Source organism: Lissotriton helveticus, chromosome 7, assembly GCF_964261635.1.
Source record: "Lissotriton helveticus chromosome 7, aLisHel1.1, whole genome shotgun sequence".
NCBI lineage: Eukaryota > Metazoa > Chordata > Amphibia > Caudata > Salamandridae > Lissotriton > Lissotriton helveticus.
Window position 1 is genome coordinate 313,894,319 of NC_136068.1, and position 18,374 is coordinate 313,912,692.

Below are 18,374 nucleotides of genomic sequence, written 5' to 3' on the forward strand. Positions count from 1 at the left end.
ACTGGCCAAGCATAGAAAATATCAAGAGGAGGCAGACATATGAAGAAAAACATCAGCAAACTTCGCAGACCTGTCATGAAATGCCAGCAAAAACATAAAGGATTACAAAATGCATATTTGGACAGCATGAGTTAAGTGGAGGCAATTATAATAATCCCAGCATTAAATGCCATGTATTGGAGGTAGAGATTGTGAATAATAGGCAAAACAGATGTATCTGGAAATATTCCTCCTCGAAAAAACAGTGAGGCGATGAGCGTCATGCAGAGACAAAATGGCGGGTGCAAGGTGAGGGAAAAACACACCGGTCGTGTTTATTGTGAAAAAATGCTCACAGAAGCCACAGAAAGGCCTGAAGTGGTAGCGGAATGCGTCCCATGGCAGCTCCGGTCCTCGAGGAGCAGCATGGAGGGGAAGGTCCTTCGGAGGGTCCGCACTTCCCTTGAGCCGCAATGGAGCCTGCACAGGCAGCGGCCATCTTCGATTGGCGCCAAGCCACACCCCCATCTTACAATTCTTCAAACCAGTGTGAATGACCACAATACCCTGGCCCTAGGAAAATCTATAGGCCATGTTCAAACAAAACACACCATAGTTCCTCCAATATAGGCAACCAAGATCAGAGGTATTTGGAGCAAATGGGCCACTATAGATTCTGGTTATCTATTGAAGGAATTGGTAGACAGGAGCGAGGATCAGCTGATGGTGTGTCTGGGGAGTGAGGAATATCCTGTTTATTTGTTTAAGACCTTTAAATAAATGTGTCATTTTGTTACTAAGCTTTTATCATTTTCACCATCTCTCAAGTAGCCAAAGAAACATAAATATTTTGATAGGGCCTGCTCCTTTGCACATAGTTGCCTAATTATGGCATTAAAAAAAGCCACCTAGAATGATGTAGGAGGTTGGAGTATGCAGATTAAGATACAAGAAGGAGATAAAAGAGAGAAAGAAGGCTACTAGACAGGAAGTTTGGGAATAATTATGAGAGGCTAGTGATAAGAATGATGTAACCCGCTTCTAGAAAATTGTCAATGCACCTTTTTTTGAAGAGACAGACAACTTAAGCATGGATACAACCATTCCACCACCAGTATGGGTGGCATAGTGCTCTAAGATGTGTGACAATGGCATGCTGCCAGATACGCAGGTCAGTAATGTTTTGAATGATCTAATATCGGAAAAAAGAGATTTCCCAGAAATCACTGTAAAGGAGGTAATCTTGGCAATTGAACGGAGCCCAAGAAATAAAGCGCTGGGTCCAGATTGGTTCACTATCGATCCCGATTAAAGAGACCTTTGAGCTCCAGTAATAGTCAACGTACTGAGAAGGGCAATATGTGTTGGCCCTCCTACATCTTGGTCCAACTCAGTTAATGTCCCTAACTTTAATAAAGTGGATCAAGCTGATCCTTGCTGTTACCACTCTATCTTCCTCATCCATTCCAGTCCCTGGGGAGGGGGGTGGTAGTGGAAAGCACCACTTCGGTCTCACCGCTGCCACTTTTGTTACAGGGGGGGGATACTGCAAAACCGGCGCTTGGTAACAAAAACGGTCTCCAGGGGTCCAAAACCGACCCCTACTTTGGCGGCCCACCGGGGAACCACCGGTGCCCGCTATGGCCTGACTGTAGGCCACTGAGAAGGGATTACTTTCTGAGGTGCAACATGGGTTTAGACAAGGCCTTGAGACTGTAGCTCAATGTTTGAATCTCTGCCTCCTAATTAGCAAATACACAAAGGTGAAGAGGGGATGTATACATCTAGCCCTCATGGACCTCAGTTCAGCTTTTGAATGTGTCAATCATGCAAAACTGTTGAGAAGGATGCTAGAAATGGGTGTGGATCCACCGAATGTGCACCTGCTGATTGAATTGTATGCGGATGTGACAGCGAGCAGTAGGCATGGCCCAAAGGTCAAGTGTACCCCTCGAATTAAGACTTGACCTGGCATAAGAAAAGGATGTATTCTGGCGCCCTTTCATTTTTGCCTCTACATTAATGACCTTAAGTCATCATTTTTGCTTTTGGAGGTCGATACCACTAGGGTGGAAGCGAGGCAATTTCCTGCCCTGTTGCATACTGATGGTTGTGTCATACTTTCTAGAACGAGGGTGGAGCTACAGTAGTTGCTTGCTAAATTTACCATGTTTACAAACCAATTGGGTCTGTCTACTAATAATTATGAATCTTATACTATGGTCTGGGGTCAGATACCTGGAAAGCTGATGTCCCTCCACATTAATAGGACCAAATTTATTTGTGTGACGACTTTAACGTACCTGGGGGTACCCTTTGATAGCAAAGGCACCTGGAGCATCTAGTGATAATTTGAAAAACCCAATTCGATAGGTCCATTGCATCAGTCTTTAAGCTTGTTGAAAAACTGCAGCAAACACTTGGATGCAGTGGTTGATGTATATAAGGCTAAGTGTATATCTGTGGCCACATATGGCGTGAGTATCAGGCAATTCACTAATACAGCACAAATACAGGTCAGTGAAAATACCTTCCAAAGAAGGTTGCTGTTTGTTTCAACTGATGTTCCCATCTTTGCCTGTCATGTCAAGTTGGGATTAATGTATATTGAGGATCAGTTAAAACTAGCACCTATAAAGTTAAGGCTGTGCCTGAAGAAGAAGAGCAGAGGAGCGCAATGTGGCTGCTTGAAGGTAAGTTAAAAACAATTATTATTTTTATTTTGACTCCCTCCCTTTGTAACACCTATGCCCCCCACCCCCCCTCAACCCTACCCGCCCGGCCACACTGGCCGCTACTGTTCCAGTATGTCCGATTCAAAATACAAATGGGACCTAGGCCCAGGCAAGGAATTAGAAGATGTGAAATGGAGTAAAGTTTTAGAATATACTCACAAAGTTAACAGAAATGCTGAATCCAAGTTAATTACACACATAGGCCCCAATTGACATCAAGAAGGCCCAACAAGATATATGCACAAAATAAAATGTATGCCTCAAGTGCACTCACTTAGATGTGGGATTCTTCCCCACAGTGTGGGAATGCACCAGGATTTATAAGTGTTTTAACAAAATCAGTGATTTGCTGTCAGAAGCCTTAGGGAGTTCACACCTCCAAATGCTAGCTCAGGGCTTGCCTAGTCTGTTCCACTACCTCAAACTGAACAAAGCAAGTAACAAGAGTCCTTGATTTGGCTTTTTTACTGCCAAAAAGATCTATTGCAATGCCATAAAGAACAGCAGAGGCGTCCTCACTAAGTCACTGTTGCAGGGAAGTCAGAAAAAATCCCATTAACTAACAAGGCTATGGCATGCATGCCCCACTTACACAGGATGACAAACAAGACGCACACACAATGAGCGCACAGCTTAACACGAGAACCAGGGCAAACGACAACCAAATACATACCCCACGATATACTATATATTAACATTGTCCCATTAAAGGCTGTAGGAAGGGCACCTGAACCGCACTTGTTAAATTGTTGTATACTTTTGATTGCTACCCAAAACTGAAAATTATGGCTAGACTGTATGCTTACTTCCTGATGTTATGTTTTATGATACATATGCACTTCACATTAAACTGAAAATTATGCATGGAAAGGCTAACTATTTTGTTAGGCTTAAAACAATCAAATTGGTCTAAAAAAAAGTTCATCTGCATTTATACTTTTTTCCTGACTTAGGTTCTTCCGAGCAGCCAATAGATCTTGGCGCAGCAAGTTACTGCAGGACCTGTGGCCACCGGCACATGAACAGCAGTACCCAGGATGACAGGGGATTCTGCAGTAACTGTTTCCACCAGGGGTTCAAAGAAAGGTAATATATACTCAATGGAGACAAATACAACATTGAATGACTATGGAGGGCAATACTACATAGAATGGCCATCGACTGAAGCATCTGAAAGTTTCTGTCTCTTCCCCATTGACATTCAAGTTCAAGTTCCAGCTATTAGTCTATTTCTGTACATCCAGCAGTTCTTTGGGTCATACTCTGTTCTTTATCCCACTTTTTTCTGTGTTACATTATAATCTTTCTCTTTTCTTGTGTTGCTCCCAATATTTATACTATGCACAAATTAATTCTGTTAGTAACACTGAGTCCAATGTATACATGATAATTAACTGCAGGACAGTAATGGATGTCAAATTGTCTAGTTTTCTAATTTGTCTCAGACAAATAACTTTAATTCTGTCTTTCTGTGTGTTCTTTTTTTTGTTAAATTCTTCAGTCCAGACATATCTTTATCTTTCCTCTCTTTAGGTTACATTTGTGTGCCTCATCCTCTTTCATGTGTTATTCCCTGTTCTCCATCACCTTCAGTTCATCTTTTTTGTATGAGTCTTATGATAGAAGGTTGTCGCAAGGGTGAGCTCTGAAGTGAAGAACCTACTCCTTTACTAAAAAAGATAGATGCCTGAAAACACTTTCTTATCTGGCAGTAGAGGAATTCTAAAAGGACCTGATTTGGGGCAATGTTTTTAGTTAGAGAAAAGTCAGTGCTGAAGACTATAGTTTACAGTTGTGCCCCAATCACTGATATGATCAGGCAAGTTGTCCTTATAGTATGTCTGCTAATCTTTCACTTCCTGCATCTGTCTTTCATTATTCTTTGCTTTTTACTCATGTCTCACTTTGGTTCATTCTTGTGGGCGTTTTATTTCTAACTTCCTTTTCTTATATGTGTTCACCCCATTCTCATCCATGCCAGGTTTGGGTCACCACTGAAGTTAAGGACAGCACAAAGAGGGACCATTTGGTTACAAAGTTCCACCATCCATCAAGTGTTTTGGGGGTTTTGGTGAATACCATTGAAGAGACTACAGGCCCGATTCACAAAGGTAAAGTTAGACCAAAAGTTTAAGTGTAGACCTAAAGTATAACTATACTAGTAGGAAAGTTAGACTTTTGGTCAAAGTTTAGACAAAAAGTCTAATTTATACCAAAAAGTCAAACTTTACGAGTAGTAAAGATGGACTTTTGGTCTAAGTTTAGCTTACTAGTAAAGTTAGACTTTAGGTCTAAACTTAGACATCTGAAAGAAACAGTTTAGTATTAGATTCCTTACCTTAGAAGATCCACAGGCGTCAGACTGGGTTTGGAAAAGTTTGCGTAGCAGTACCCCTGCGCGTCAGTAGGCGTCGTCTGCGGCTCCGCGTCCGTCGTCGGTGTCCTTGGCGCCGGGATGACGTCGTCAGAGTACTTAGACGCCGCCCTCGCGCACTGATGTCAGTTCTTCTTTTTTCCATGCCAGCAAGCGCAGGTCCGGAGAAAGTGGTACCCTTTAGTCACTTTTTGACTAAGCTTTTTCGATCCTTTTTGGATCCGTATCGAGTCTAAGACTCCATCGGTGCCGGTAGGGATGCCCGGGTTCAAGCCCTGTGCCGACTGCAACCGACTGATGTCGGTTACCGACCCCCACCGCCGGTGTCTACATTGCCTGGGGCCCGACCACGATGACAAGTCGTGCCCCGACTGCCGGGCCTTGACGTCGAAGGCTAGGCAGGAGCGGTCCCGCAAGCGCCTCGAGCTCCGGCAGTCGGCCCCGCGCCGCTCAAGGTCCCGGTCCGGAAGGAGGTCGAGGGACCGGTCGCGGAGCCGGAGTCATCATAGCTCGGCGAGTCGACACCACTCGTTAGGCTCCAAGTCCTCAGGTAAGAGGCACAAGAAGTCGAGGCACATCGCTCTTCTGACTCCCCCCGACGCTCCCGCGACGAGGCCGGGGGTTCGGGTGACACCGCCCACGTGGCTCCACCGGAGCCGCAGCCGTCGCGGCCTGCTCCATACCCGCCGGTCCCTGGGCAGAACGTGATGCCGGAGGAGATCGATGCCTTCCTCATGGCCATGAGGTCGCTCTCTCCTCCGTCGGGCTCCGCGGCGCCTTCGGGCCCAGCGGACCCGACTGGGAGCCCAAGCAGGCCGGGTGCTTCGGCCCCGGTGCCGTCGGGTGCTTCGCCCCCGGTGCCGTCGGCGACTTCGGTCCCGACGCCGCAAGGCAAGGGTCGCCACTGGTCGACCTTACGACCCCGCGCTGGCGTCGACCCCTAGGGTGTCACCCCCGGCGTTGTCCTCGGACGACGCCGTCCCTGGTCCAACCCTCGGTCCAGATCCGGCGTTGGAGAGGCGTCGCTTGACGCCGCATTCGACGCCAGCCGAAGAGCAATTCTTCGAGGATCTGGGTCCATCCTTTATCCCTGAATTTTAGGACATGGACGACGAGGGTGACTGGGGGAGGTCTGAGGACCCCCTGGCACGTGAGTGCCAGTCATATGAGGACTGGACACTGGAACTAGGGGAAGCCAGTGGCTTGGATACCTCCCCAGACACTGGTTTTGTCTCCCCTCCTACCGTGGCTACGGAGGAGGGGGCAGCTTATAGTGTGGTGCTGATGAGGGCTGCCAAGGCCTGGGCTCTTGAGCTCCCCGTCGCAACAGTGAGGTCCAACATCCTCACAGAGGTCCTTAAACCGCAGGTAAGCTCCCCAGAGCCTCTACTGCCGTTTAATGAGGCTCTCTCACAGACGTCCTGTTGGGCACTTGGTCCAGGCCCACTACAGGCTCTCCTGTAGATAGGAACTTCGCTAGGTGCCACCGCCCAGGTCCGGGCGACCCTAGTTTCTTGTCCACCCACCCCACCCCGAGAGTCTGGTTATCCAGGCCTCTACCTCCCATTCCCGACGGCACCACCAGATCGGGAATCCAAGAGGTATGAACAGTTCGGAAAGAAGATGTTCTCCTCCCTTAGTTTGGGGTTGCGGTCAGTCAACACCGCGTGCCTCTTGGGCCGTTACACCCACTCTCTGTGGGATACGGTTGCGGCCGTACTGCCTGAGTGCCCGGAGGAAGCCCGGGCGAAACTCACCCAAGCCCTTGCCGAGGGAAGGGACGCAGCATGGTATTCCATCAGATATGGACTGGATACCACGGACTCGCTAGGAAGAGCGATTTCAATGTCTGTGGCGGTTCGCCGACACGCCTGGCTGAGGTCCGCCAACTTTTCGGCCGATGTCCAAAACACCCTTATGGACATGCTGTTCGATGGCAGCCACCTCTTCAGTGACAAGGCAGATCATGCGCTGGAGCGCTTTAAGGACTCCAGGGCTATGGCCAAGTCCTTGGGCCTGTCGGGCCCGCACCAGCAATCTTCTGCCCAACGCTCCTTTCGTGGCCACGGAAGGGGTGCTCCCACACGTCCTGCAAGCCACGGGCCGCAGACTAACATTCAGCGTGGTGATGGACGTGGTTACCGTTGCGGCGGTAACAGGGGACAACGGCGCGGCCAGTCCACATCCACCCCTGCAGCATCCGCCTCAAAGCCTTCCTAGTCCAAGCTTTCATTCCCATTTCACGCCAGTGGGGGCAGGGTTCGCCATCACCTCCTCCACTGGCGCTCCATCACATCAGACAGGGGGATGCTGCAAATCGACCGAAGGGGCTACTCCCTCCCCTTCGACGCGACCCCTCCAGCCATGCCACCGCAGTGCCACCGCGTGTCGGGAGATCACTTGCAACTTCTGCAAGAGGAAGTTTCGGCCCTCTTGGCCAAGAGGGCCATCGAGCGCATTCCTGGGCCAGAAGTAGGGTGTGGTTGTTACTCCCACTACTTTCTGGTCCCCAAGAAGGGCAAAGGGGGCCTACGCCCTATCTTGGACCTCCGGAACGTTAACGGCTTCCTCCGGAAGGAGAAGTTCAAGATGCTGACTTTGGCTCCGGTCTTAGCTGCCCTAGACCCAGTAGACTGGATGGTAGCATTGGACTTGCAGGACGCCTATTTCCACATCCCCGTCCTGCCAGCCCACCAGCGTTACCTGCGGTTCACGGTAGGCCACGAGCACTTTCAGTTTACCGTGCTCCCCTTCGGCCTTACCAGCGCCCCATGGGTTTTCACGAAAGTGATGGCGGTGGTCGCAGCTCATCTGCGCAGGTTAGGGGTTTCAGTCTTCCCCTACCTCGACAACTGGTTGTTGAAGGCGGGCTCGCCCCTGACAGTCGTCAGCCACCTCCAGACTACGGCCGACCTCCTGCACCTGCTGGGGTTCTCCATCAATGTGCCGAAGTCGCACCTGTGTCCCTCTCAGAAGCTCCTCTTCATCGGAGCGGTTCTAGACTCGGCGCAGTTTCGGGTTTATCCTCCCGAACAGCGGGTTCGGGATATTCAGGCTCTGATTACGATCTTTCAGCCTTTATCCCGAGTCTCGGTCAGTTTGACGCTGCGGCTTCTGGGGCTGATGGCCTCCTGCATCCTTCTGGTGCATCACGCCAGGTGGCGGATGCGGGCTCTGCAGTGGGACCTGAAGTTTTAGTGGGCCCAGCATCAGGGCAACTTGTCTGACCATGTCTTGATCTCGGAGGGCACTGCAAGACAGTGGCAGTGGTGGCTCACGGACCGCGATTGGGTCAGCGGCAGATCCCTCTTCCTACCCCAACCGGAGCACGTAGTTGTGACGGACGCATCCCTCCAGGGCTGAGGGGCCACATGGGAGAGGCGGAGATCAGAGGCCTCTGGTCTCCGGCGGAGTCCCGGCTCCACATCAACCTTCTGGAGATGCGGGCGATCCGGCTTGCACTAAAGGCATTTCTCCCCTCTGTCCGGGGGAGTGTAGTGCAGGTGTTCACGGACAACATCAGTTCTGCGCGTTCGAATTTCCAAGGCGGCACTCGCTCGGAGACGCTTTTCGTCGCGAGTGGAGTTGCGGTCTGTTGTACGCCTTTCCGCCTATACCACTTCTGCCCAGAGTGCTGAAGAAGATCAGGCGCGACCGGGCCCAAGTCATCCTTGTGGCTCCGGACTGGGCACGAAGATACTGGTATCCCGAGCTACTCAGCATGTCAGTCGATCCCCCGATTCATCTGCCTCTTCAGGAGGACGTTCTGTCGCAGCAGCAGGGGACGGTCCTCCACCCGAACCTGTCTAGTCTCCACTTACATGCGTGGAGATTGAGAGGCGGCATTTGAGGCCATTTGACTTGCCTCCTGAAGTCTGTAATGTGATTCTGGCAGCCAGGCGTCCCTCCACAAAATCGGTATACTTCTGCAGGTGGAACAAATTTGTGGCATGGTGCACAGCAAAGGCTGTGTATCCCATTTCTGCCCCTCTTTCAGAGGTTCTCCTCTTTCTTCTTTCTCTTGCCCAGCAGGGCTCTGCCCTGGGCACGCTAAAGGGCTTCCTCTCTGCCATTTCCGCCTTCTTAAGGCTCCCTGATCAGCCCTCTTTGTTCAAGTCCCCGGTTGTAATTAGGTTTTTGAAGGGCATCACTCATATGTTTCCTCCTGTTCCTTTTGTGATGCCTCAGTGGGACTTGAACCTTGTTCTGACTTATCTGATGTGCGCTCCCTTCGAGCCACTTCATAACTGTCCTCTTTGTCTCCTTACTCTTAAGACTGCATTCCTGGTTGCCATCACCTCTGCCAGGAGAGTGAGTGAGCTCCAGGCTCTTTCTTCTCAACCTCCCTTCCTTTCTGTCCATCCAGACAAAGTTGTGTTGCGGACGGGACCCTCTTTCCTGCCCAAGGTAGTCACAGCCTTCCACATCGGGCAATCCATCACCTTGCCCACCTTATTTCCGCCTCCGCATCCCTCGAAAGAGGAAGAGAGGCTCCACCGTCTGGACCCAAAAGGTGCGCTCTCATATTATCTGGATCGCACACGCCAGTTCCAAGTGGATGACCAACTTTTTGTTGTTTACGTGGGTGCTAAGAAGGGACTTGCGGTGCACAAACGGACCATTTCTCGCTGGGTCGTCTTGTGCATCAAGGCTTGTTACTCTCTGGCTAAAAAGGAGCCTCCTGTGGGGCTACGTGCCCATTCCACTCGGGCCACGGCGGCTACTGCCCTGGGTCGGGGAGTCCCCTTGCAGGACATCTGTCAGGCAGCTATGTGGGCCTCGCTGCACACGTTCGCAAGACACTACTGGCTGGACAGCCAAGTCGGGAGAGATGGCTTTTTCGGCCGTTTCGTTCTCCAGGACTTTCTGGTGTGATCATTGGTTCGCAGACCGACCACCGGGGTTGGTATTGCTGGGGTATCTATTCTAAGGTAAGGAATCTAATACTAACCTGTTTCTTTCAGATGCACAAGTTACTTACCTTCGGTAACGATATATCTGTAAGAAACAGTAGTAAGTATTAGATTCCTTACCGCCACATCCATCCTCCCCGTTCTGCAAACCGATATCTAGGGTTAAGGTCATCCCCTTTCAGGGCACTAGTTTTTATGGCACCAGTGTTGGTTTTTATCATGGCTCTGCGTTTCTGGCGCGGAAAAGCTGTGTATGAGAACTGACGTCAGCGCGCGAGGACGGCGTCTAAGTACTCCGACGACGTCATCCCGGCGCCAACGACGCCGACGAAGGACGCGGAGCCGCAGACGACGCCTACCGACGCGCAGGGGTACTGCTACGCAAAAGTTTCCGGACCCAGTCTGACGCCTGGGGATATTCTAAGGTAAGGAATCTAATTCTAACTACTGTTTCTTACAGATATATCGTTACCGAAGGTAAGTAACTTGTGCTTCAGGTCTAAACTTAGACTTCAGGTCTAAATTTAGACCAAAAGTCTAACTTTTCTACAAGCAAAGCTAAACTTCAGGTCTAAACTTAGACCTTTGGTCTAAGTTTACCTTTGTTAATCAGGCCCATAATTTATTAAGGTGCATCACAATTAATTTTAAGTGTGAAACCTGCACAGTTGCATTGTTTTCACCATGACAGATATTTGATAGCCTTATGTGTGGCTTCTCAACAAAAGTTCTGTGAGATGTGAGTGATAAATCTGGAGTCCTAGGAGTTATGGTATTGAAGCATTGCTATATGTGCAGAGTGCACATATCTAGGTACCCTTTAATAAAGATATAAATGCAAGATACAAAATACAAGATATATCTGCTAACTTTTGTGGGGTTTATAAGAGTTCTTTAAGTTAAAAAAAAAGTAAGTTTCAAAAATGTTGTTTGTGGTGAGAAGAGTGATCATCACATGGATTGCGTAGATATTTGCAGAGTTCATGCCAGACAGTTTCTGATCCCCTGATACCCATTTCTCTTTAAATGCCACACCCAGTTCATGTTCAGCCCCTCAGTCCCTCTAAGGCATCCTCAGCTCTCAGTTTTCCTCACGTTATCTCCAGGTTATTTACATCCCTTGTTTGCTAGTTTTTCTGAAGGGTCGGATCTGAGCTCCATGTGTGCCTTTTTCATTCTCTGATACATCATGTTCAACCCTTTTGTTCTCTGTTCTGCTGAGCAAGAAATTATTGTATTTGTGGGCAGGCTGAAGGCTGCAGCAGCTGAGAACCACTGCAGTAAAGAGGACTGAATATTGGTCAGTACAGTCTTCTCGGTTTTGACCGCTCCCCTTCCTGGGCCTCCACTATGGTGTGGGCTAGAATTTCAGGCAGTCTCTTCTTACTGAGGTTTTAATGTCATCCAAATAAGTAGGGCACAGTACCATAAGAAAGGTTTTGCATTCTAAACAGGACAAATTCAGAATATGGACTTCACTAAGCTACCCAAAGCTGGAGGGGAGTTGGGTTTACTGCCACAAGGTATTTCGCATTTGGGTACCAATCCCATCAGGCAATGCAGAGATTTGAAGCAGCTCCTACCACAGTGATGGGATTTGGAGGTATACACACACCAACCAAAGGGGCATTGTCATAGTTTTCTGTCCTACTGCTCTTCAAAGGAACAGAAACATAGGGACAGAAACATGTTGGCTTAGAGGGATGGATTGAGTCATTATCCTCATTTTCCATCCCAATATTGTTTTGAGATATACCAGTGGTCCCCAGCATTACAGGTGAAACATCTAGGTGCCCGAGTTGTTTTTAGCTGATCTGGATCCCGCAAATTGTCCAATTGTACTTTATCTAAGAACTCCCTCCTTCTTCCGAGCTCATGAAGGTTGAGTCCTCCCTGGTTTTATTGTCCTACCAGGGTGAGGAGAGATTGCCTATCATTAGGCATGCCACAACTTGTGGCTGAGGTTTCCTGTTTCAAAAAATTGGTCTTCCCACGTGTCCCAACAGATCTCTTGTGATGCCTAACTAGAGCTGGCATTTTGCTTTTCATAAAGGAGAAGTTGTTCCCTTTCTCGTTGTAATTACTGCACATACTCTTCTAAAACAATCCCTCCATGGTATGATCAAGGAGAAATGTCTGCTACCAGATTAGAAACCGCAGAGAGAGTAATTACTAAGGAAGTAGTGAAAAGCAATTATGAAAAAGGAATCTGAGGTATGTTTCCCCAAGCAGTTTTTGCAAAAATGGAGCATAATGGTTTGAAATACATTGAGACTTTTATTTTCTCAATACTATGTAGTTGTTGGGACATTTTAAAGAGATGTTGTTTAAGTCAAAACTGACACTACCTGAATTTTAAAGGAAAATTGGGAATATTCCCTTCCTTATATTGATAATATTTTCAGTATACAGTCTGAAAAACTGAGTCAGCCATTTTTAAAAAGAACTATAATTTAAGGTAAAATTGACCATACTGCCAAAAAATAATTATGTACATCTTTTTGCTATGAAGGTATGTACATGAAATCCCACAGCAAGGTACGCTCCCGATGTTCCCACGATGTGTACATGAAATCCCCCATTACCTGCTCACAGATTAAGTTAAAGAGTGTTATTCTACAGACATAATTTTAGTTCATCATGCTGCATAAAGTGAATTTTCAGCTATTTGTGCAAAATACATAGTTTCAACATGGCTGCTTCACATGAATTAATGTCAGTGTTGCAACTTCACTTGAGTACAGCTGTCTTGATTGAACAGTGGGAATAGAAAAACAGGGTGACTGCTGCTAAATGTTTCGACTCTCATCCATCTGAATAAAAAAGGAGAAGCTTGCAGTAGATGTAGTATTGTTTTCTGTATTCACTGTTTGTCCTCTCACATCCCTGGAGAATGGGTACAACTTCAGGTCAACTGTGTAAAAGACAGGCACAGAGCTGACTAGGTAGGCTCCTGCTGTAGAGCCATGAAGCCCTGGGTTCAGATCGCAGCACAGGCAAGGCTCAGATTCTCATTATCTTGTACACATTTTTCCAGGAATGCAGCACAAACAGACAACGAGATGTAGAGAGAGCTATGAGTAGAAAAGAACATGTCCTCAGTCCTGTCTTTAATATACGCTTACCTCACCCTTCTAGCAAAGATGCACCCTTTTTCGTTAATGTTTTGTTCTCAAAGAACAAAATCTGTATGTGGGACCATTCAGAACGTATGAGAGATCAAACCTGGTCTAGCGACCTCTGTCACTTTTTCTTTACTTCTGTTTTCTGCTCTTATAACCCAGTTCTCACCTCTTTTGCAAGACATCAAAACTTGAAAAACTCAGAAGGTTTTGTCTGTCCCTCATTTTCCTGGACCAGTATACATTCTCTTGCTTGACCTGTTGGACCTGAAACTCCATAATTCGTATCTTCTAGGTCCACTGTTTGCAATCTCAGATCAACCTACATTGTGTATTGATATCCAGGTAATATTAGACTCACATCCTGGGCTAAACATTCCCTTCCAAGAACTGCCACCCACTGACATCTTCACTGTTGCCTTTGTACGCTTTTGTGTATTCCGTTTCAGGTACAGTGATGTTCTTTTGTGTGTACGCTTTACAAGCATTCTTATGTAGGGTCATTAAACCCAGTATCTTTGCAGTCTACACAGTCAGTGAATTGAAGTAACAGAGAAAGAGAGAGAAGTGGAAATAGAAGCAGGAAGCAGAGTGACCTCTAGGAATCTTCAGGAAAAGCAATGAAGATGCTGGTGTAATTAGTGGAAGCACAGAAGGCCCTTCATTCCCTCATATTTAAGACCATGGGAAGGAGTAGATGTGAAGTGAAGGGTTATGAATCTTGAAAATGTTAATTGAACTTCCTGGTTGCTCATGCCTTACTGACCACATTAATGATGATTTTCCTGCAGGTCTGTAATGATGGAGAAGGCTGCTGGTGAGGCCATTAGGAGTGCTGTCCTGAAACCAGTTAAGAAACGTAAGCGTAAGGAATACCAAAGTCCATCAGAAGAAGAATCTGAGTCAGAAAATATGGTAAGCATTGACGGTGGTCTATGTGAGTCAGTAGGCAAGGCGAAGAACAAAAGGAAACTGTGCTGCATGTCAAAGGCACAACCATACTGTTGGAAATGGAGCTCTTCTATTTCATGGGTTTTTAATCTCCCTGGTTGACAGAGTTAAATACTGATATTTTATTTATCTAGTTATTTCTCAGTTAATTCTAGTCTCATATCTATAATTTTACAAATCATTTCTGATGACATTGCTGTCTCATTCATAGGAACTTTGCGTGGGTTTTTACCAATGCAGGAAGCATGCTTGATCTGCTAGTTAGGTACAGAATGTTGGTTCAGGAGTTATGATGTAGATTGAGGAGTTGGGATCTCAAGACATTTATTTACCATGTGTCATGAGATCATGGATGAATGGCCATACCATCTGTTTGATGCAGTTTAGGGAAATTATTTTTCTAAGGAGTTTTGGTGTTCACACTTGGTAGTGCTGGGAGTCTGAAAATTAACTGTTAAAATGGGATTTGAATCTATTTCTGGGAAACCAGGTTAAAATTGGATAAATTGATGTTTCTGAGAAAGCATGACCTAACCTACAGAGGGGCTGCAATCAATAATTAACCACAATCTCACCTAATCTGTTTGGCTTCAAAAGCACATGATAGTAAAATAAATGTGCCCTTCTTAGGTATGTGCGGTCAGAAATACTTCGCGTTTGCCTGGCAGGCTGTGTATATACAATGTTGAGGACAGTTCTTGGGGTAAAACGTGCAGCAAGAGTGAACCTGCACAAACAGGCATTTGCACACATGTGCCCATCTCTTGGCAAGTATATGATACATTGGGACAAGAGCACGATCAGTAATTCGGGGTATGGCAGAACAATAGAATTAATTGCAGTATCTTCTCAATATGGTAAACACTGTGAATGCCTGTCAGGCATTTCTGGCCACAGTCTGTAATACTCTGTTTTGTTTGGATCTGTTTACTTTTCAACTTTTTATGTGTATTGTGTTATTTTATAAGGTAGGTGCTTAGAAACTTAGGTTTGAAGATGTAGACAGTTACAACATGGAGACCCTTGACGGTCAAATGGATGAATGGAGTCCACATCCCCTCATGCCAAAGTAGGAAACAGCTGGATTCTCTCACAATGGCTCAACCATTGAAAAATGTAAAACATTTGGAACACAAGATGAGTGCCATGGAACCAGGCCAGCAAGTCCTCCATGCCAGGTATACACAGACTACATAGGCAGCATCTACCCCACCTGCAAGCAGGGATTTTATGAGAGAGAAAGTGTGCTTTCAGAAGCAGAAGACTCAGTCAGCACATTAGTCGGAGTAACAACACACGCACTGGTCAGGTCTTACACCCGCGTTTCAACTAGCTAACTACACCCTTACTGACCAGCAGAATGCAGAATGCTGAGGGACAGGCCTCACTGGATACAGCTATCAACACCATGGCAAAGCTCCTGGAGTGTCAGTACATGACATCGACCCAAATATCACACTTTGCGCCAATTCCATCCACATCATCCCCACATGGAGCCCTCACAGGTGTCTACTCCAATGCCCAAGAGAAGAATAACAAGTGTTGTAGAATTGTCTGGGGCTCGCGTGGGAATTCTGAATAACAAATACGTTGTTTTTAATCATTTACCCATTTGTTTTAAGTACTTTTGTGTGTTGAAGTTGGTTCATAATTAAAAAGTGTTGATCATATGGAATCTTTTCATAAGTTCTATTTATTGTAAACATGTGCAGTTAGTGAGTGTCATTTCAAAAGAAACCCATGATGATGTTGCTCCTGATGGCATTGTGGCATTGGCATTGTCCTCCTAGCCTGGCCTGAGATGTCATACTTGATTCTATTCATCATCATTATCGTCTCCCCCACCCTCCCTCTTCTCAGGTGTGGTTACATGTTGCCTGGCAGCAATGCTGTGGAGCACAGTACATGGAGACATGATGTATAACACTATCTCACTTTGGCAAGTGAACTTCCACTGTAATGGTCCAGATGTACACGTGAAGGTGCTTTGTTCTGCACAGTCCCAGATTCTCACAGTAAGTTCATGATCCACAATGTACATGGGGGGTAACCAACATCACTCACAAAGGTCACACATATGAGTGTGAGTGTTATTGGCAAGTAACAATATGATAATTTTCAGTTGAAAACATGTACAATAGGCTGTTAACAATGCTGATAACAATTCAAAGGCTATTTCTTACTACGGTTCTGAAATGCAGATCCCGGACACTCAGGCTTCGATTCACAAAGGGCCTCGTGACACGACCTCCACATTATAGTTAGTCATTGCGGATGTTTCGCCACAAGTGTGGGGCCCCTACTGAAGAGCTCCTGCCACAAATGCAGATGCCCTTTGTAAATTGCCCCTTCAGTCATTGTTCTGGGAGACAAATTATTCCTTGTCCTTGTGGACGTTGTTTTAGTTCTCAGCATGCTTGCATTGTTGTCATCGCTTTCAGGTCTCATGGTATTGATGTAACTCAGCCAATACTTCAACTCCCTTAATACATTCTTTAGGTACATTCACAGGCTGTGCTGTGTAATGTTAGGAGTATGTCATGTTTTATACACACTGTTGTACTGCTAAACGGTGGATGCACAACTGTGACATTGTGCACATGACAATATACTTTTACTGTCATTTGTGATTATGAAGTGGGCAGTTGTCATGTACTCACTGGGAACCCATGTTGTCTGCAGATAATAGGCTTCCATAGTGATGGGATGCAGTTCTTCTCAAGTCATGACCTGAATAAGGGAATCTTGCACAGCAGTATCTGAAAGTGAATTCAACATTGCACATAATCTGGGCATTAATGGCACACGGCATCTTCTGGTACTAAAAAACGTGTTCTCAGGACCTGAAGGCAATCACTGTTATATGGGTGCAGTCACTGGCCTCTAATAAATTAGGAAATGTTGATATGGCATATAATGTTTGATGGTATTTGCTGTTGTGAGTGAGTTGGGAAGATATTTTGATGATGACACACACTGAGGATTGTAGCCATGACGTGTGTGAGGATTTTGGAGGTTGACTATGAAATTTAATTCACCATTACCAATGTGTGCTGAATGTAGCGCTTGCCACAAATTCCAGCTTGGCAGGGTTATTCAGGAGGGGGCTGGTATGGCAATGCATATGCCTGTGTTTGGGTAAACATGGAATCCTAAGATGTTGTGCATCATGTCCATGTTCAGCCTGTATGCATGCAATACTTCTGCTGGTGTTTTTTTTTGTTTAGGGTGTCCAGTCGTGTCCTTCCTATCATTGTCTGCAACTTGCTATGTAGCATGCTTTAGCAATACATAGATTTGGCAAAAGTGGAAAAAGTGGAAAAGTGGCCAAGACTAGAACAGTCCTTGGTGGTGTTCTGCAGTGTGTGAGTGAGAAATGTTTAACCACACTGTCAAAGAAAATTCTTCTGGCGCAAGCACCTGAAGATTTTCTTTTAGAAGCAGAAATCTCAAGCTCAATGGAAGACCTAACCTTACATCCTGAATATGTTTTCTTTTTTTACTGTTTTGTTAAGTGTGTATAGTGTGTTAGCATCACAGTAACAATGTGAAAGCAACCTCTCTGTTAAGCTTGGTCTGCTTTCACATTTTTATCGATGCTCAGCAGGCAAAACCCTGCCCTGAAGCACACTCTTCTCTTATCAACTGTACTTTTCCCTAGTAGATCCATGCTTGGGGATCCCTACGGGACTGTGAAGTGAGCCAGAAACCCACAACCTTGGCGCCACTGCCAACCTCACCCTCCAGATCAGCTTTGCTCCCCCAACCTGTGCAGGCATCGGCATTGCCTGAAGCGCGGACCTACCTGCAGTCGAATATAAAGTTCTCCACGCACATTCAAGCATTACAGCCACCGGTGAGCAACCCCATCATTCTGTATCCATTGACAAGTTACCATGGATAATGGTGGATGATCAAAGCAGACCTATGGCCCCACACCAAATCCATAAGGAGCAGAGGCAGGCAGATATAAGATTTGGCTTAGCAGGCTAAATTACTACTTTCAAGCCCCATGTGAAGCAGATAATATGATTAAGAGGTCTCTCCAGCTACATTTTGTATAGAGAGAAGCATTCAAGTTAGTCATGAACCTCCCTTACACCAGAAGTGATGACAACCATGACACAGCGGTTGAAGCCCCAACACTCTCTTCAACACCCAAATAAATGCAAACTACAAAAGATTCCAACTACAGCATGCAAGCAAAGAAAGGGAGAAGCCATTGATTATTTTGTTGAATGGCTGCATGAGATGGCCAGTGCATGCACCCACAACAACACTGACAAAAGAAGTACAGGCC

The 18,374-nt window shown here is 46.5% G+C and overlaps 1 protein-coding gene across 2 annotated transcripts in view; it reads left to right on the forward strand.

Moving 5' to 3' along the window:
* Positions 1-18,374, forward strand: part of L3MBTL1 (L3MBTL histone methyl-lysine binding protein 1) — a 370,013-nt gene that overhangs the window by 122,724 nt on the left and 228,915 nt on the right. For both annotated transcript variants that reach the window (XM_078650498.1, XM_078650499.1), the window contains exons 4-5: positions 3,668-3,800; positions 13,915-14,038. In XM_078650498.1, coding sequence (XP_078506624.1) covers positions 3,668-3,800; positions 13,915-14,038 — 257 coding nt within the window. The remainder of the gene's footprint in view (positions 1-3,667; positions 3,801-13,914; positions 14,039-18,374) is intronic.